We start from the raw sequence: 20,502 nt of genomic DNA, 5'->3' as shown, positions 1-20,502 counted from the left end.
AAGACCTCTCTTGTGGGGAGAGCCAACAGAGAAGCGCTGCAGATACCAGAGGCGAGGAGAGGTGGCGAAGGAAGTGGCCGCCAAGGGTACGAGGGGTCGCTCTCTGGTGATACTGTAGAGGCTGGCGAAGAGAGAGGCGAAGATGAGGGTGATTCTGCAGACAGGGGGACGTGTGAAAGAGGTGGCCCTGGAGCAGGGCTCACGGGTGATCGCCTCGTCGTGGTGAAAGGTGCTCTGGTAAGTCCGCAGACAGTCGCATAAGAAGGTAGCCGCCTTGCGGAGGCGCTCGAGAGACAGACGCGAGGAGAGGGGGTCGCCGGTGTAGCGACCAAAGTGAGTTGCTTTTTTTTTTTTTGCTTGTGTATGGTTGGCGCAGCGACTGGCAGCTGCTGAGTGTAAGTGGTGGCTGGTCGTCACTAGAGAAAAAAGACAGTGGAGGTTGCCTTTGGACAGTAGGGAAGAGAGAGAAGTGGCCCGTGGTGACGGGAGAGACAGTGCAAGGGTGCTGATCGTGACAGCAGAGAAGCAGTGGTCGGTTTTTGTTTGTGTTGGCTGCAGAGAGGTGCTGATGTGTAGGCTGGAGATAGGTGGGACTCGCCTACGACACTTGGCAGGTAGCAGCTGGACAAAGAATCGACGGGTTGCAGAGGAAGTTGAGGGTTGCTGGTGGGGCACCCTCTGAAGTGAAACAGAGACCGGGAGACAAAGGCTTGGTTGTCAGACGCAAGGGTGAATTCCCTTGGCAGTAAATCCTGGCCAGAGTCCTGGTTTTTGGTGTATTTGCTGAGTTTGTTGAAATGTGGATGGTGCCGTGTGTTTGCTGAATGATCAGTTGTCTGTGTTGGTTTTGAGCTGTCTTTATGGCGTGGGTGGGTGGTGAAGTGTGAGAAGTGTTCCAGCCGGTGGTTGGTGGTGCCTCCGTTGTGTTAGTTTTTTCCAAGTTTGGGAGGTGAAGGGCTATAGAGGCAGGGTCTTTTTTCTTTTTTTCACCTCACATTCTTCTGGTGCCCCCACAGAGGATAGCTCTGGGATTGTTCGACTGAGGAGAGCTTAGTTTTTTGAGGGTGTTGATTAGCAAGGAGTAGTTCTGCTTGAAGCCACCTCCAGAGGGTGTATGCCCCATAGGAGCACGACTCGCTAGCTACTTTTTCTTGCAGTGTTGTGTTGGTTTTCAGAATGTTGATGTATCCGGAGTTTTTTGGTGGTTCTAATGAAGATGTAGTAGATTTTCTTGAGAGGTTCGAGGTTGCGTGAAACCGGCCTCTGATAGAAAACCAGAGTGCGGTAAAAGCTAACACCCGTCCACTTGTAGTCTAGATGAAAAACCAAACACAGATTGGAGCTAGAGTGCCCAAATCTGAATACACAACGACACCTGTTGGCCCCAAAGCTTGGCGCCCCTTGCGGTATTTCTTTATTCCATTAAAATAATATGTATGGCTGAGTACAACACAAAAACCAGCCAAGAGTTTACACCTGTAGTCCAATCTGACTGCCCACAAATCCTTCTCAGCACAGAGGATCTATGCACACAGATCTGTGTCCTCAAGCAACACACTGTGCCTCCCTCTGATCAGCCAAGTTCACAAAGCAGGCCAGCCATGGGCATACATCTGGCATAACTCATAAGCATGATACATCTTCTCAGCTCAACATACATGTGCTGTTCAATCCCTGTCTTAATCCCTTGTCAATCTGCTATACTCCTCCTCTCACAAGGAGCCAGATAACACATACCTGTAGCAGACATCAAGCAATAGAAAGAGAGATGGATGAACAGAGTCAAGGCTTACCAAGTTCAGCTCGTGAAACAACTCTGGAGGAAGCAACAGCACCAATCTGTGCCTGCAGGCACTTGAACCCACAATCCTGCTTCACACGTGTGCTTGCACTTGCCTGTATCTTCCTCCTGATGCTCACTCCTATGCTGTCCTTGGAAGTACAGATCTGAAAATCAGCACTGTACTTGATTGTACCGCCTCGGGATGCGTGCCAGGCGTTGTACTTGCAAAAACAGCCTGCTGTCAACTTCTGTACCAGCCTGAATCAGCCTGCACAAGTCTGTCCAGCACCTGTGAACTCTTCTGCAGCAACTGTACCTTCTGTACCTGGCTGCCCGTACACTGTACGGCAGCCGTACAGTGTGTACTTGCTGGAAAACACAATACACAGCCTGAACAGAGCTTCTGCGCAGCCACCAGCAGCAGCTCTGTGCGCCGCCAGCAACAGAGGAGAGAGAGAGAGAGAGAGAGAGTGTCCTGCTCTGGCCGTACAGTGCTGTACGGCTGGATCCACTCTGAAAAACAGCAGCCAAACTGTTGTACAGCAGTCGCCTCCTCCTCCTTCAGCTTTTCCACGCTAGGAATCACAAGCGCATGAGAGAAGCTCCACTTTTGCTACACGACTCCCCAAAAAGGGAGGAGAGAGAGTGAAGAGAGAGAAAACCTCCTTCCCAAGTTAATCCCTAGGGCCCCAACTTAATAAGTTCCCTAGGGCCACTAAGGCCTAGGGGCAACTTTTATAAACATTAAAAGTTAATGTTTTAATGTTCCCCCTTCACACCTAGGGTTGTCCACACATCTTTAAACACTGTCCGGGCATCCCCCATGTGAATCATAAAATATTCTGACCCTGCAACCACCATGCCCACACTTGTCCTGCTCCATTTTCACAGGGCCATGACATACCCCCCTCTTGAAAGATGGCAAGCGTCCTCGATTGCATTCTGGTGATGCATCAAAATATCCAAAGTGAAATATACAATATGGCAAGATCAGCGTCCCAATCTCTCTGAGCCATACACATGTATCATCATTCACTGCAAACCAATGGCATAGTAATAGTCCAAGTTGTATACCACTGTGAACCATACATATCCACAAAAATGTCCATGTGACTAGTACACATATATCATAGAAGTCCCATAAACAGATGTACTGTCAGCCTCAGTACCTTCGGATGAGATAAAATCTGCACCAAGCGACCTCTAGATGTCATCTGAGCCTGTCTGTATCAAGGGAGTGGAGGTGCTACCCCCCTCTTGAGCATCAGGTAATGCTCCAGACCCATGCTCTGCTGAACCTGAATGAGCCACAATAAGAGTCGGCTCTAACTCAAAGGCATCGAGATAAAGCTGCAAAACCTGAGGTGAATCTGTTAAGTCACCTTCCTCCATCCACTTCGCATCCATCGGTGAATAGTTCTTGAACTTCACAAGATAGCGACGGGAAACTTTACCTCGTACCTTCCTTTCTTTATGTGCCAGTATCTGCTCTGGAATCAGAACCTCATCAAGTTCCTCAACTTCCGGCTGAGCCTCATCTGATACATCCTCAGGCACATCCCCACGGAAAGGTCTAAGAAGACTCACGTGAAAAGCATTGTGAATCCGCCAGTGATCTGGTAACTTCAAACGATAGGTTACCTCACCAATCTTTTCCAATACCTGAAAAGGCCCATAATATCGCATACTCAACTTAGGGAATAAGCGCTCTTTACCCTTCATCTTCTTGAGTCTAGCCTTTTCAAAGCGCAAAAGAACCCAATCACCCAATGCAAACTGTAAATCACGTCTGTGACGGTCTGCGGCTTTCTTTTGCTTCTGCTGAGTTTTCTGGAGGGCCAACTTAACTCTCCGATAAGCTTCATCCAAGCTCTCCACATACGGATCAGCCTCAAAGATCTTATCCTTTGTATGCAAAATGGGTGGAACCTTCTTCCCTCCTTCTACAATCTCAAAAGGCGCCTTGCCTGTCGAGCTATGTACAGTGTTGTTATATGCAAACTCCACCAAAGGAAGATACTTTTCCCATTGTTGCTTGTGTTCTGACACATAACACTTGAGAAGATCCAACACTGTAGAGTTAGCCTCTTCTGACTGACCATCTGTCTGTGGATGAAATGACGATGAAAACTTGAGAGTTGTACCCATGTTGTCAAACAACCCTCTCCAAAACAAACTCGTCATCCGTGGATCACGGTCACTAATGATAGACGTAGGCAAGCCATGATACTTGAAGATGTTCGCCATGAACAACTTCACCATATGATCCACTTTAATTGTCTTCCTCACGGGAATGAAATGAGCCTGCTTACTGAACCTGCATATGATAGTCCAGATGCCATCATTTCCCGTTTGTGTCCGTGGAAGATCAAATACAAAATCCATGGCAATGCTCTCCCAAGGTCTATCCGGAATAGGTAAAGGCTGTAATAACCCTGGTGTCTTCTGACGGTCAAACTTTACCTTCTGACATACGATGCATTGCCTCACAAAGGCATCAACATCTCTTCTCAAGGTTGGCCAATAAAAGAAAGTCTCCACTGCTTTGACCGTGGCGTCAATACCTCTATGACCTGCATACGGTGGAGCATGACTTTCAATCATAACCTTGAGTCGCAATGGCCTGGTAACACACAGTCTGCCATGCATCAATAAAAACCCATCTCTAAGAGTGTAATGCTCATGCCGCTGACCCTCAGACATCTGATCATACAACCTTTCAAAATCCTCGTCATGGGCATACTGCTCTTTCATTTCATCAAGCTCATGGTGATAAGCAAGTGAAACTGCAGAGACCTGTGGCTTGCGTGACAAAGCATCTGCCACTACATTCTTTTTGCCTTCCACATGCACAATCTGAAAGTGAAACATTGACAAAAAGTTTGCCCAACGCATATGCTTCTCTGAAAGCTTAGTCTGCGTAAGGAAGTAACGCAAGGTCTGATGATCTGTCTGTACAGTGAAATCAGCCCCAAGCAAGTAGTGTTTCCATGTAGAAAGAGCGTGAATTACAGCCAACATCTCTTTCTCATACACCTGTAAATGCTTCTCGGCATCTTGCAAAACTCTACTCTCATAGGCTATCACATGTCCCTCTTGCATGAGAACTGCACCAATACTACTTCCACATGCATCACACTGGACAACAAAAGCCTTTCGGAGGTCCGGTAACACCAATACTGGGTCCGAAGTAAGCTTTTCTTTGAGCTTTTTGAATGCTGTAATTTCCCGATCAGCCCATCTAAACGGAGTTGCTTTCTTCGTCAAAGCATGAAGAGGTGAAGCAATTTCAGCAAAGTGCCGTATGTAACGCCTGTAATAGGAACACAATCCTAGAAAGCTGCGTACATCATGCACGGTCCTCAGAGCTGGCCAATTAAGTATTGCTTCCACCTTGGCTGGATCCATACGGACTCCATGACCAGACACAATATGCCCCAAGAAATGTATGTCCTGCAAGAAAAACTCACTCTTCTTGCCATTAACCACCAACCTATGGTTTCTGAGTTCTGCAAACACAATGGCCAAATGCCTTCTATGCTCTTCCTCAGTTCGTGAATGCACAATCATATCATCAAAGAATGTGCCCACAAACTCTCTATGAGGTCTGAAAATCCTGTCCATCATTCTGTTAAATGTGGCAGGCGCATTTGTCAAACCAAAGGGCATAACCAAGAACTCATACAACCCAAACGTGGTTCGGAATGCTGTCTTATGGACATCCTCGGGTCTAATGCGTATCTGATGATACCCGCTTTTCAAGTCAATACGACTAAAAACTGTGGAGCCCTGTAAGCGGTCCAAAATGTCATCGATCCTCGGTATGGGGAATCGATTCTTGATGGTATTCTTGTTAAGCGCCCTGTAGTCAATACACATGCGCCAAGAACCATCCTTCTTCTGCACTAAGAGCACAGGTGAGCAAAAGGGTGATGAGCTAGGCTGAATCAACCCCTTATTCAATAGCTCTTGCACCTGACTCATAATCTCTTCCTGTTGGGCTGCACTAACACGATACGGCGGTCTATTCGGTGGAGTACTACCAGGAATCAGATCTATGGCATGATCTTCTGGCCTCTCAGGAGGTAATTCTCCTGGCAATGACTCGGAAAAACAGTCTTGAAACCCACTTAAGAAATCAGCCCTGTCCTTATCTAACATTGACAAATTAGACTTAGACTCATCATCCTGTGCATCCTTTACATAAATCAAGTACGCGGAAAGATGCTTTTTCATTACTGATGAAATCGCCGAAGCGGATACAATAGGAACAGATTCCCCTTTGAGTTTTACATCCAATACATGCTCTTTCCCTCTATGAGTCAGAGTAATTTTTCTATTGTAAGTATCCACCACCGCATGTACCCTGTGGCACCATGGTATCCCCAACAAAACATCACAGCCATCCAAAGGCATGATGAAGAACTCCTCGCTGTCCACATAACCCTGCAAATGAAGCCGAAGCTTCCCAATGATAGGAGTAACGGGTTCTGCATACCCTGGACAAGCCATATTTGCCTCATGTAACGGCCCCATCTCATCTGCACGAATCCCCAATCGGCCAGCCAAATCCGGTGAAATGAAGTTGGCTCTAGCACCTGTGTCAAAGAAGATCAAAGCATTCTGATCTCTCACTTTGCCCCATGCCCTGCACAACTCTGTAGCTTCACCACTTAGCTGCTCCCCCACAAGATCAGGAACTAAGCCTGCAGAAGGCTTTTGTTTCTTTGGCTTGGGCTCTCCTTTATTGTCAGGGTCCTTCTTGGACGTTCTCTTGGGACAATTGAATGACATATGCCCCTCTTCAGTACAGTAAAAACACTTTTGAGCATCTCTCAAAGCCTGTCTTTCCTCAGAAGTCCTTTTGGGCATTGGCAACTTCTTATACTTTGTCTCTGAAGTCCCTTTAGCATCACGCGAAGCATGCCCAAATTTTTCAGCTTTCTTGCTCAATTTCTTACTGCCTTTAAACCCAGATGAACCACCTGTGAGTAACGCATTAGCTGTCATAGCATTTTCAATCATCTGTGACATGTTCGTTACTCTTGTCTTTATACAATAATCTCGTACCTCCTTGGGCAGCCCACAACAATACTTCTCTACCTGCTCAGATAATGGCACGGCACGATAAGAAGTCACTGGGAGTAGTGCTTCCCAAAACTTCTTGTTATAATCCTCCAAACTATCACACTTTGAAGCATCCAGCTTGTGCCATGCGGTCATAACATCCACCTCAAATGTAGATGTGAGCCATACGGAAGAGAAAACCTGTTTGAATTGAACCCATGTGGTGGGTGCTATGCCCTGCAAAAGAAGAGTAGACCACCACTGCAAAGCATTGCCCTTGAGAAAAGTGGCAGCTTTCCTCACCTTTGAGGACTCTGTGTAATTCCCACCAGAAAAAGCAGCATCAAACTGCTGTAAAAAGGTAAGTGCCTTCAATTTATCCTTGGCCCCACTGAAAGTGTCAAACTTCACTGCAGCTCCCCCTTCCTTGTAATCCTTCGCCTTGCCCATAGGCGTTAGATTATCATATGGAAGTGGTTTCGTAAGATTGCTGCCCCCAACATTCATACCCATCATTGGGTCAACATTTCCCATTCCAACACCAGGCATACCATACATCCCAGCCATGTTTCCATACATTCCACTATGCATACCTGGCTGCATGCCACCAAACATATTGCCTTGCATCCCAGGTTGCATGCTTCCAAACACATTTCCTTGCATGCCAGGCTGAAAATTGGCTCCAAAAGGCCCATACATACCCATGCCTCCCTGAGGATAACCCCCAGTCATGGATTGAAACACCGAACCACCACCAAAGTACCCTGGATGCATGTTCTGCTGAGGAATAGGTGGCTGTCCATAGAAGGAACTCTGTGGGTTAGCACCAAAAGCATGCTGCATGTTCGGAAACTGTGCAGGAGATGGATCCTGTGGAGTGGTACCACTATGACCATGAGAAAGATTCTTCGAACGAACCTTCTTCTTCTTTTTCTGGAGCTCTGTGCGGGGCTCTGTGCGAGATCTCATAAATTCAGCAAATCTCTCGCTCTGTGTGAGCTGCATAAAAGTATCCATAACACTAGCCAAGCGATCTTTGAACTTAGCATCATCATCCTCTTTACTATGCACATCTTCTGGCTGTGTTACATCCTCATAAGGCTCAACATCTGCAGCCTGTTCTCCTGCAAAAATATCCTCAGATACATCTCTTTCAGGAGAAGACTCTTGCTCTTCTTCTTCTTGATAGAAGTACTCTTCCTCTGTATCAGACATGATTGCTGAATTTTCAGCGATGGCTTTCTCCAAAGCAACCACGAGCTCACCCCCTTCAGAAAGTTGATGATTGGTCCCGGCAACGGAACCTTGAAACCGGCCTCTGATAGAAAACCAGAGTGCGGTAAAAGCTAACACCCGTCCACTTGTAGTCTAGATGAAAAACCAAACACAGATTGGAGCTAGAGTGCCCAAATCTGAATACACAACGACACCTGTTGGCCCCAAAGCTTGGCGCCCCTTGCGGTATTTCTTTATTCCATTAAAATAATATGTATGGCTGAGTACAACACAAAAACCAGCCAAGAGTTTACACCTGTAGTCCAATCTGACTGCCCACAAATCCTTCTCAGCACAGAGGATCTATGCACACAGATCTGTGTCCTCAAGCAACACACTGTGCCTCCCTCTGATCAGCCAAGTTCACAAAGCAGGCCAGCCATGGGCATACATCTGGCATAACTCATAAGCATGATACATCTTCTCAGCTCAACATACATGTGCTGTTCAATCCCTGTCTTAATCCCTTGTCAATCTGCTATACTCCTCCTCTCACAAGGAGCCAGATAACACATACCTGTAGCAGACATCAAGCAATAGAAAGAGAGATGGATGAACAGAGTCAAGGCTTACCAAGTTCAGCTCGTGAAACAACTCTGGAGGAAGCAACAGCACCAATCTGTGCCTGCAGGCACTTGAACCCACAATCCTGCTTCACACGTGTGCTTGCACTTGCCTGTATCTTCCTCCTGATGCTCACTCCTATGCTGTCCTTGGAAGTACAGATCTGAAAATCAGCACTGTACTTGATTGTACCGCCTCGGGATGCGTGCCAGGCGTTGTACTTGCAAAAACAGCCTGCTGTCAACTTCTGTACCAGCCTGAATCAGCCTGCACAAGTCTGTCCAGCACCTGTGAACTCTTCTGCAGCAACTGTACCTTCTGTACCTGGCTGCCCGTACACTGTACGGCAGCCGTACAGTGTGTACTTGCTGGAAAACACAATACACAGCCTGAACAGAGCTTCTGCGCAGCCACCAGCAGCAGCTCTGTGCGCCGCCAGCAACAGAGGAGAGAGAGAGAGAGAGAGAGAGTGTCCTGCTCTGGCCGTACAGTGCTGTACGGCTGGATCCACTCTGAAAAACAGCAGCCAAACTGTTGTACAGCAGTCGCCTCCTCCTCCTTCAGCTTTTCCACGCTAGGAATCACAAGCGCATGAGAGAAGCTCCACTTTTGCTACACGACTCCCCAAAAAGGGAGGAGAGAGAGTGAAGAGAGAGAAAACCTCCTTCCCAAGTTAATCCCTAGGGCCCCAACTTAATAAGTTCCCTAGGGCCACTAAGGCCTAGGGGCAACTTTTATAAACATTAAAAGTTAATGTTTTAATGTTCCCCCTTCACACCTAGGGTTGTCCACACATCTTTAAACACTGTCCGGGCATCCCCCATGTGAATCATAAAATATTCTGACCCTGCAACCACCATGCCCACACTTGTCCTGCTCCATTTTCACAGGGCCATGACATTGCGTGCATTAGCAACCTTGTTGATAATGAAGAGCAGGTGTTGAAACTTTTGAGGATCTTTTTGAAGAGTGATGCTAGAGATTGACTCAAAGGTTTTGAAGCAAAGGAAGCTAAGGCTGTACCACCTAGTGTTTTGACATTAGACAGGTTGACAGAGGCTCTTTTGGAGCGGTTCCAGCGAGTTGAAGACTCGAGTGTGCTATGGCAGGAACTCAATGATTTGCGAAAGGGACAAGGACAAAACATGGATGATTTTTTGCATGTGTTCACAGGGTTGTGGGATCGATGGTGTTTTTCTTTGCGGAGTGAGGCTCCCCCGATGTTTGTGAAGAAAGGATTGTTTGTAAGTGGTTTGCTTCCTGCGTTGAAGCTTGGGTTATCACTTATGCGATGCTTTGAAGCAGGAATCGACCAAAGTTTTGGACAAAGAGGACAGGATGGGTGATGAGGATGTTACAAAGGGGCTCTTAGCTGCTATGGGTGAGAATGGTGTGATGATAAAGGAGAAGCTTTCAATGAAAAAGATGGATATATGGTCAAAACAGGTACTCTTGGATGTTAAAGTTGGATGGTGGTCTATGCGTTTTGGACATGGTTTGCATGCAGATGTTGAGGGTGCTTCTCTTCTCAAATGGTGGCAGTGTATTGATCAGTCCTTGTTCTTTCAAGAGCCTTTATGCTGGCATGGTGAATTTAAAAGGATGCTCTTTGACCCAGGTGGGTGGATGTGGTATGCTATGATACAACTTTGGCCGTTTGATCCAGGAATATGAATGCAAGTTCTTGTTTTCTGCTGAGCATGAATGCTCTAGCAGGCTGGGGGGTTGGCAAAGTATGTCAGGCAAAAATCTGAAAGATGTTTGGGGCTTGTGTACATATGGAATGCATGGTGTGTGAATAAACTTTGCCCTGAATGCCCTGGCAAATGTACAGAGCGAATGGTTTTGCAGTGAGCTGGTACATGTGTGTTGTTTTTTTTGGGAGCAGGTGCTTGAGTTTGGAAGTTTTTTTATTGCAATAGTATGGTGTGAGGGTGGTTGCCAAATGCATGGCACCGACTGCAATAGTCGTGTTTTGGTAAATTATGATGCTGCTGATGGAAGGCTGTGGACAGCTCTTGTCGTGTTTTGGAAGGTCGTGGACGCCGCACGTGAATCTGAAGCACATGGTGGTGTACAGCGATGGTGACCATTATTGAGGCTTTAAAGGATAAAAGAAATATAATATTAACGTGGCAAAAAAAAGGCATAGCCACATGGAGGTTTTATTGGGCTGCCAGCGTGCCACCTCTAGAAGGTTGGCGAGCGTGGAGCAAACGGAAAAAATGGGGTGCCGCCTAGCAGGATAAAGGGAGTCAGGGGGTGAAAAAGAAAGAAGCGGCCTTGTGAAGGAAGACCTCTCTTGTGGGGAGAGCCAACAGAGAAGCGCTGCAGATACCAGAGGCGAGGAGAGGTGGCGAAGGAAGTGGCCGCCAAGGGTACGAGGGGTCGCTCTCTGGTGATACTGCAGAGGCTGGCGAAGAGAGAGGCGAAGATGAGGGTGATTCTGCAGACAGGGGGACGTGTGAAAGAGGTGGCCGCTGGAGCAGGGCTCGCGGGTGATCGCCTCGTCGTGGTGAAAGGTGCTCTGGTAAGTCTGCAAATAGTCGCATAAGAAGGTAGCCACCTTGCGGAGGCGCTCGAGAGACAGACGCGAGGAGAGGGGGTCGCCGGTGGTAGCGACCAAAGTGAGTTGCTTTTTTTTTTGCTTGTGTATGGTTGGCGCAGCGACTGGCAGCTGCTGAGTGTAAGTGGTGGCTGGTCGTCACTAGAGAAAAAAGACAGTGGAGGCCGCCTTTGGACAGTAGGGAAGAGAGAGAAGTGGCCCGTGGTGACGGGAGAGACAGTGCAAGGGTGCTGATCGTGACAGCAAAGAAGCAGTGGTCGGTTTTTGTTTGTGTTGGCTGCAGAGAGGTGCTGATGTGTAGGCTGGAGACAGGTGGGACTCGCCTACGACACTTGGCAGGTAGCAGCTGGACAAAGAATCGACGGGATGGTTGGAGACAGAGTGACTCGGGATTTCTTTGAGGTGACAGGGCCTCGCTTCAGACGAGAGGGCCTCAGGCGTCTTCGGCAGGCTGATGGCCAGGTAGTGGTGGATCCCCCCAGGGTTCGGGCGATCGCCACAGATTTTTACAGGGATCTGCTCTCTGCTGAGCCAGCAGATGACAGGGTGTGAGAGGCTCGGGAGGCAGTCTGGAGCTTCACGAGACCGGTTGTGCCGGCCCATTTGCAGCACTCCCTTCTCTCCCCCTTCTCGGATGCGGAAGTGGAGGCGGCTCTTTAGGCACTTCCTCGGGGCAAATGCCCAGGAGAGGATGGTCTCTCAGTGGCTTTCTTCCAGAGGTACTGGGGTCTCTTGCATAGGGGTTTCAGATTGGCATTCCAGGAGATCATGGAGTCGGGAGACATGCCGGACAGCATGGCAGAGGGGTTGATTCACTTGATCCCCAAAGAGGGAGGAGACAGACTGGAGATTAGACAGTGGAGACCGATCACCTTGTTAGGCACGGCCTACAAGGTCCTAGCTAAGGCGATCAGCAGGCGGCTTCAGCCTCACCTTCCGGACATCATCCACTCCACGCAGACAGGCTTCATCGAGGATAGGAGCATCCTGGATAACATCTTCTCTTTCTGGGAGGCTACGGCTTTGGCTAGATTTCGGCAGGAGGATCTGGCAGTGCTCCTTCTCGACTTCGAGAAGGCATATGATCGGGTGGACTGGGCCTTCTTGGAAGGCACTATGGAGAGGATGGGCTCCCCCCCTCAGTGGATCCGTGGGGTCTCTGCACTCTACGCATCGGCTCATAGCCAGGTGCTGATACAGGGCGTGCGCGGAGAGAGGTTCCAGCTCTCGCGCTCGGTGCGGCAGGGGTGCCCCTTGGCGCCCTTTCTTTTTCTTTTCGTGGCAGAGGCCATGAGCACTTTCTTGACGGCACAGGACACAGGTTTGCGGGGCCTCCAGCTCCCCATCCGCACCTCGGAGGAGCTCCTAGACTCGGAGTTTGCGGATGACACTCCCGTCTATCTTCAGGGAGGGGAGGAGAACCTCCGCTGCTTCGCCTCAGCCATGGACAGGTTTTGCAGAGCTTCGGGCGCTTTGATCAACTGGCACAAGTCGTGTGGGTTGTGGGTCAGTTCTGTGCCCCCCCCGACTTGGAGGCTAGTTGATGGGTTTCAGTGGCTGGCCCCCGGCACTACAGTGCGCTATTTGGGATGCTATGTGGGCATTGACATATCTCCGGAGCAGCAGATAGCCCCCCTTCTTCTGAGCATTCGGAAGAAGCTTCTGTATTGGAGTACCGCTCGCTTATCTCTGGCTGGCCGAGTGGTTGTGGCCAACCAGGTTCTGCTTGCTACCATGTGGTACATCACTTCTTGCTGGGCCTTCTCTCGGGCGTGCATTGGCCAGGTGCAGAGGCTCATCAGGAACTTTCTTTTGTCCGGTGGCGACGGGCGGCCCGCCAGGGCCAAGGTGGCATGGGCTGTGATCACTCAGCCGAGGGAGAGAGGCGGCCTGGGCATAGTTGATCCTATTTGTCTGAGCCGAGCTTTGCTTGGCAAGTTGGTGGTTCGTGGCCTCCTACCAGGCGCTGAGCCGTGGAAGGAGTTTCTTGTTTCCAGGATTCTCAGCCGCACTCCTTCTCTTAGCGGCCCCTGGACCCCCAGCATCAGGTGGATCTTTACAGAGCAGCGATCCAGAGGAGTGGGCCTTGGTTTCGAGGAGCGTTTTGCAGCTAGCCTTCTGAGGGCCTGGGAGCATCTGAGGCCGTCACTCTTCGAGACTCCCCCGGGCACCGATGAGGAGCGCCTGAAGTAGCCATTGATCTGGAACCCCTTGATCCGACTTCCTAGTGGTCATATGGTTGGATCGCGATCTCATGTGTCGTGGGGCCCGTTGAGCTCCGGCCCAGCCCAGTCCTTAGACGACTGGATATGTTTTCAGCAGCTGCCTCTAGAGGTTCAGGAGAGGAGACTCAGCGGGATGAGGGGCAGAGAGTTGATGAGGCAGGACATTGAGGCGGCCATCCCCCGGGAGTGGTGGACTCCAGTACAGGACCCTCCACCTCCACAGTGGATGGGCGTCTTTACTCGGCATGAGATCCTTCTAGCGGTCTGCGGCTCAGCAGAGAGAGTCGCCCCACTCACCTTCGAGGTGGGAGAGGGAGGCCAGCTTCAGAGGACCCGACTAGATTTGGATGAGTTCCAGGGTTGTATCTTTCAGAGGGTGCGGGTGGTCGGCTTTCATCAGAGACAGCGGCATGTAGACCCCTCACCGGCCTCGATAGGGGAGGACTATTCTTGGAGATTATGGGCTTGGGACAGCAGGCCTCTTATTCGCCTTCAGTGGGATCCAGGCGAGTGGCTTTGGCGAGATCCCTATTCGGCCCCTACCAGCCCAGGCACCCCCTTTTTTCAGTACACAGCGAGGCTGGGGCGGCGGATCCAGAGGCACAGGATAGAGGGCACCCCGGCGGCGGCCGAGCATTGGCGGCGACAGGGGCTCTCCCCTGCCTTCCTTAGGGACTTCTGGCAGCGCCTTTGGGACAGCTTCCGGCCCCGGAAGGTGACGCTTTTTCCTTGGCTTACAGTGCATAGAGGACTAGCTGTGGGGGCTTGGCTAGCTTTTGGCAGACACCCAGCGTCCTGCTCTCGGTGCGGCCATGCACAGGAGTCGCAGCGGCACTGCTTATGGGATTGCCCACAGGCACAGCAGGTCTGGCAGCGCGCTCTCAGGATGGTTTTTGCAGGCTCGCCAGGTGAGATGATGGTGACGTGGGGTGCGGTGGCTTGGGCCACGGACAGCGGCCCGCCCCTTGGATACGAGGACGTCCCTGGCAGTGTGACCATCCAGGTCTCTGACAGGGCAATGGCGGTGGTTCCGACGCCAGACTTCTCTTCGGCAGTCTCCCAGGAGGGGGACGGGCACAGATGGGAGATGATCAGCAGCATGACGGCTTGGCACATATGGAGAGCCCGATGCAGGGAGGCCATAGACCGCCAGGCGATTCCACCGGCGGAGTTCATACAGGCTCTCTGGGTGGACATCATTCACACCTTGAGAGGACACTCGGGGAAACTTCAGGGCGACTCGGATCGCATGAGAGATCGCCGCGCAAGGCGTTCCTCCGCACTTGGCAGCCTGGCCCTTTCCTCACCGCGAGGGGTGAGGATGTCACTTGGCACTACAGGCCTCCAGTTTGGCTCTTCTCACCTCCCGCATGTACTGCTAGGTAGCCCCCCCCAGAGAGCGGCCAGCCACGGGGGTGGAGCTCCGGTGTTCATTGTATATATTATCCCTCCTTGTGAGGTGAGTTTTGTAGCCTTATGGCGTCTTCTCATTAACTAATAGAAGGATCGTTTTTCCAAAAAAAAAGAAAAAAAGAAAAAAAGAATCGACGGGCTGCAGAGGAAGTTGAGGGTTGCTGGTGGGGCGCCCTCTGAAGTGAAACAGAGACCGGGAGACAGAGGCTTGGTTGTCAGACGCAAGGGTGAATTCCCTTGGCAGTAAATCCTGGCCAGAGTCCTGGTTTTTGGTGTATTTGCTGAGTTTGTTGAAATGTGGATGGTGCTGTGTGTTTGCTGAATGATCAGTTGTCTGTGTTGGTTTTGAGCTGTCTTTATGGCGTGGGTGGGTGGTGAAGTGTGAGAAGTGTTCTAGCCGGTGGCTGGTGGTGCCTCCGTTGTGTTAGTTTTTTCCAAGTTTGGGAGGTGAAGGGCTATAGAGGCAGGGTCTTTTTTCTTTTTTTCACCTCACACCATGCACAAGAAACTAGTGCCTCGCACAGAAATATGTGCTATGCACACAAACTGGTGCCACTACAGAGCACAAACCATGGTGACAGAAAAGTTGATTCTCCATAGTTATGGCAATCCTTTCTCCCAATTCCAACGGTCTGCATGTTCTCTCACACAATCTCAACTCCTATCAACGAGCTTGGTGTGGAAACAATGAAGCACTCACTCCACAATCCCAACATGAATCCACGTGTATGGTGGAGTGTTCATCGAATTGCTCTCACAATTGCAACACGAATCCACATGTATGGTGAGATGAACACTGAACCTCTTGGCTTCCGTATGGGGAGATAGTGATTCCAATATCACAGGTATACCTTGGTTCTCCTAGTTTATAGGCATTTTGGCCAAATGAGAAACCATAGATATAATCCATAAGATCGATGCCACCATATAATCCAGTAACAAATAAGCTCAAGGCACACAAACAGGTGCCAATCCACATGACCCTTGGCGTAGAGTCATAGACAAAAGTCCCCTGCCAACCAGGTATCATGTCCACTCTACCACTTGCACTCTGTGTCGGTACTCTGACCATACACCTTGGATGAGAGGTGGGCTCAAGTCATTAGGAAAAACAATCACTCGCAGGTAGAGATAGCTTGGTGTTCCATAAGCATTTCTGCTACACATAATTTATAGGCGTTTCGGCCTCAATAGTTTGTAGGCATTTCGGCCACCAACTCACACTACCCTCTCAAGTGTCCATGTTCCCTTCCATCTGCTCTCTATTGTTTCACTCACACATGGTAGAAACAATCTTCAAGAGAGCACGTAGGACAAGAGAACACTATACAGGGTATGTGAACCATGAGTTCCATAAGTCCAATGCATCCCAAATAAAGGGAGCCATAAACAATGTTTCCCTGAAACCATCTCAAGGCAAACACCACCACCTTTCTCCTTGCATGGCTATTCAAGGATTAGTGAGCATCAAAAACAATTCATAATAAATAGCAAAAGCACCAACTTAGCAAACTCAAAGTATACTTAGCTTTTCTTTGCCAGGTTGTTCATGAAGCCAAAAGAAATATCTCCTCACCATATCCTTAAGATATCTTGATATATATCTCCATATAGCTTGCTTGTAAGCTTGATAATATAAACCACAATATCCATATGGAAAGAGTGCTAGACATGTGCACATAAAGCTAATCCATACTTCCAAGATAAATTTTGTGAATTCATAAATCCTTAGACCAAGCTGTCTATTGCTCATGCAGAGAAGTGGTTTCAGCAGCCATTGGTTTGGAACCCCCTAACCTGTTTACCCCAGTGGCCACATGTTGGGGGGCCGACCTCATGTATCATGGGGCATGTTGAGCATAGGACTTGCCAGGTCCCTTGTTGATTGGATTGCACACAGGCTGTTAACCCCCAGAGGCGTAGGAGAGAGGCTTGACAGGGATCCGGGGTAGAGACAAGCTCAGCATCGACATCGACTTAGCTATTCCTCAAGAGTGGCTGACCCCTATCCCAGACCCGACTCCCCCAGTGTGGCTAGGAGTGTTTACCGGGCGTGATATTCTTGTGGTAGTCCACGGAGCGGATGAGGGTAGCGGTCTGCTTACTTTTTCTATTGGATCCTATGGCAGATTAGAGAGATCCGAGCTCCCCTTAGAGGATTTTCAATGGCTGTACCTTACAGAGGATGAGGGTGATTGGATTTCAAGCACGGGAGTGGCACATAGACCCACCACCGGCCAAGGTGGCCAGGGAGAGATTTTTGGCAGCTATGGATTTGGGAGTGCCGACCTCCTCACACGCCTACAGTGGGAACCGGGCAAGTGGACTTGGCATGACCCCGCTGATCAAGAGGAGACTCTGGATGCTCCCTTCTTTGCCTATTCAACGCGGCTAGGCCGCAAGATCCAAATGCCATAGATTGATGGCACCCCGGTAGCAGCAGCAGCACATTGGCAGTCACAGGGCCTCTCACACCGTTTCCTCTTAGATTTTTGGAAGAGGCTTTGGGAACAGTTTTCGGCCTAGGAAGATCACCCTCTTTCTTTGGCTAATGGCATACAGGAGCTTGGTGGTCGGCACTTGGTTGGCAGTTGGAGGTCAGCTAGTAGCTTGCTCGAGGTGCGGCCACCTTTAGGAGTCTCAACGACATTGTCTTTGAGATTGCTTGAAGGCTCAACAGGTTTGGCAGTGGATCCTCCGCATCGTTACTATGGATAGGGCCTTGACCCTGATCATTACATGGGGCATTGTCGCTTGGGCCACAAAGGCCGAGGTGGTCAAAGCTTACGAGGAAGATGGTGGAGGGCTAGCCCTTTACGTCTCTCACCATTGCATTAGGGGCCTCCTTCCCCATCTCTTGAGCTAGAATAAACCAATTGTTACTGATGATAGAGAACTATTTCAGTAGTACTAGTCACAATTCCACCTACAAACCACTGCGACCAAGCTCATGCCAGAGATGGGAGATTTGCAGTAGCATTGCAGCGTGGTACATATGGCGAGCTCGATGCAGCGAAGCCTTTGAGGGTACCCACACTCTGCTAGGCAGAGTCTATTAGGAACATTTGGTTCGATATCATACATGCCCTCTGCGGTCAGTGGGGGAAGCTGCAGGGTGGATCTGATTGCATGTGAAGCGGTGGGAAGCTTTCTTTGAGGTTGTGGTGGCCTGGCCCTTTTCTCACTGATAGAGGTGGGGACCCCACTTTGCATTACATACCACCTGTGTGGTTGGTCCCCCCCCCCCCCCCCCCCCCCCCCCCCATGAGATAGCCGTCTCCTCATAGAGCGACCAGCCGGAGGAGAAGCGACCAGCCGGAGGAGAAGCGTCTCTTTCCCTTCTTTTGATTACTTGATCCCCGCCCTGTACATGAGGCGAGTTTGTATCTATTCCTTTGTGGCTGTTTTTTGAGTAACTAATAGAAGGATCTTTTTCCCCAGAAAAAAATAAAATTCAGCTTCGTGTCCTTGTTATCAAACAATGCCCGCCAAAATAAACTAGTGGTTCGAGGATCTCTATGATGTACAAGATAGTACCCTCATGCGGGCTGTTGTGGCAAGAAAGCCATGGTTTCTCCGCATGGATTTGTGGGAAAGCAAGAAAGGGAGAAATCCCTCCTGCGAATGCGCAAGGATTTGAGAGGTGGTGAAAAAGCAACCCTCAAACAGGCTGGACAGTGGGTCATTTGTCCAGGTAAAGGCTGCAGCACTTGGGTTGGATAACCATGGAATGCAGGGCCAAAACAGTGCACAGTTGTCTGGCCACAGACATGCAACCTGTGGGTGTCTAATTTGTGGGGCGGCCCAACAGGTCAGGCAGCCCAGAACATAGGCTGAATCATCCTTTGTGCTCCTTGTAGGGGCTGAGCAGTTCATTTGTTCAGATGGCCAGCACTAGAGAGCCTCTTCCCACGAGAGTTCACTGCATGTGTTTGGACTACCAGTACTAGGGGGCTAATGTGCTCACTGCATGAGAGTTTAAGGAGAAGTGGGTCAATGGATATCTTACATGGCAGGTTGTGACGGGTAGCAAGCAGGTTTGTGAATGGTCGGAAATTATCACTGCCTTGGGATGTCTGTGTGTGGCCCAAGAGGCTGTTAGAGGTCATGTGTGGCAACGACTTTGCAGACATGGGTGAGTTCCAAGCAAGGGAATGAAATTCATACTCTCCAAGGTAGGTGCAGACAAGGCCAAAGATTGTGAACTCTTCAAGCAAGAGGACCTAGCAACAGGTCATCTGGGTAGTGTTTTTATTATGAATCATGATCACATCAATCACATGGGCAAGGCCTCTAAGAAGGTTTGCATGGTTAGGAGAGGGAGAGGGGCATGCAGCTCTTATTTCGAACATGGCATTGACAAGCTTACTTGCCACAACTTCCGATTTTATCGAGTGTCTAGGAGAACGTAAATGATTATGCATTTGTCTTCAGTTGCCACTACTCAAGTTCTTATCCTGCTCTTTGAATTTCAGGGTTCAATTCTTGCAGTAGCAGGTGGAGGAAGTGCATCGGTCAAGCTTTGGAACACTGCAACATGGAAAATGGATGCCAGCCTCTCAGTGTTGAAGGGTGATGCTAATGTCAAAGGATCTGAGAAAAACGCTGGAAAGTTTGTTCTTGCTGTCGCATGGAGCGTGGATGGGAAGCTCATAGCCTGCAGTACAATGGATGGGACTGTAGCAGTTTTTGATGTTGCTCGAGGTAAGCTTCTGCATGTTCTTGAGGGCCATAATATGCCGGTAAGGTCGTTGGTCTTTTCCCCTGTGGCTCCGTGGGTTCTTTTCACAGCCTCAGATGATAAGCATGTCCGAATGTATGATGCCAAGAACAATAGCCTCATATGTGCCATGTCGGGACACGGCAGCTGGGTTCTTAGTGTGGATGTAAGTCCGGATGGATTAGCCTTGGCCACAGGTTCGAGTGATCGGACGGTCCGCCTTTGGGAGTTATCCACAAGGGCCTCTGTCCAGACTATTACGGATCATACGGATCAGGTTTGGGGGGTTGCATTTAGGCCTCCAGGGGGAGAGGGGGTTAGAGCGGGTAGGCTTGCCAGTGTCTCTGATGACAAAAGCATTAATCTGTATGATTATTCATAGTGCTGTTTGGTAGGAGACGGCTTGGTGTTAGTTGCCACTTTTTTGTTGGCTGATCAGAATTCGCCGTCCTTGATCACACACATCAATTCTGTGCTGGATTTAAATGCCTTCTATGTTTCTCTCACAAGCGGAACGTAAAAACATAATCATACCAGGATGCCAATGTGGATGTTTTTAATAGGCAGAATTTTGATGGCAGTTACACATTCTCGAGATCTAACAGGTAATGCTCAATGATGGTTGAGGCTGAATGTATTTTTCTTTTTGGGTTGGTTATATACTATATGATTAGGTGTCAGGGATCAAACTCACGTCCCCCTTCATTGCAGTGTAGTCTGCCGGCGTGGCTATTGCATCCTGCTGTGAAGTTGATTGTTTGGGAAAGTATATTGATTGCTTCCCCAAAACTTGCTAATGCATGTACGTTGTGGCCTACTGTTTAGAGCTTTGAAATGCCATTAACATGCAACACATCTTAAATCATGTGGATCCTCCTTACACAGCCTT

The 20,502-nt window shown here is 49.4% G+C and overlaps 1 protein-coding gene across 1 annotated transcript in view; it reads left to right on the top strand.

The window, feature by feature from the left end:
- VIP3 (Transducin/WD40 repeat-like superfamily protein) overlaps window positions 1-20,290 on the top strand; it is a 40,477-nt gene extending 20,187 nt beyond the window's left edge. The window contains exon 2 of the mRNA XM_086786488.1: window positions 19,369-20,290. Coding sequence (XP_086642614.1) covers window positions 19,369-19,995 — 627 coding nt within the window. The 3' untranslated portion in view covers window positions 19,996-20,290. The remainder of the gene's footprint in view (window positions 1-19,368) is intronic.
- The last annotated feature ends 212 nt before the right edge of the window (window positions 20,291-20,502 follow it).

Source organism: Cibotium barometz, chromosome 49, assembly GCF_041138505.1.
Source record: "Cibotium barometz isolate CiBa-2024 chromosome 49, ASM4113850v1, whole genome shotgun sequence".
Lineage (NCBI taxonomy): Eukaryota > Viridiplantae > Streptophyta > Polypodiopsida > Cyatheales > Cibotiaceae > Cibotium > Cibotium barometz.
Note: the sequence above shows the minus strand (reverse complement) of the source record. Positions and strands in the feature narration are given on the sequence as shown.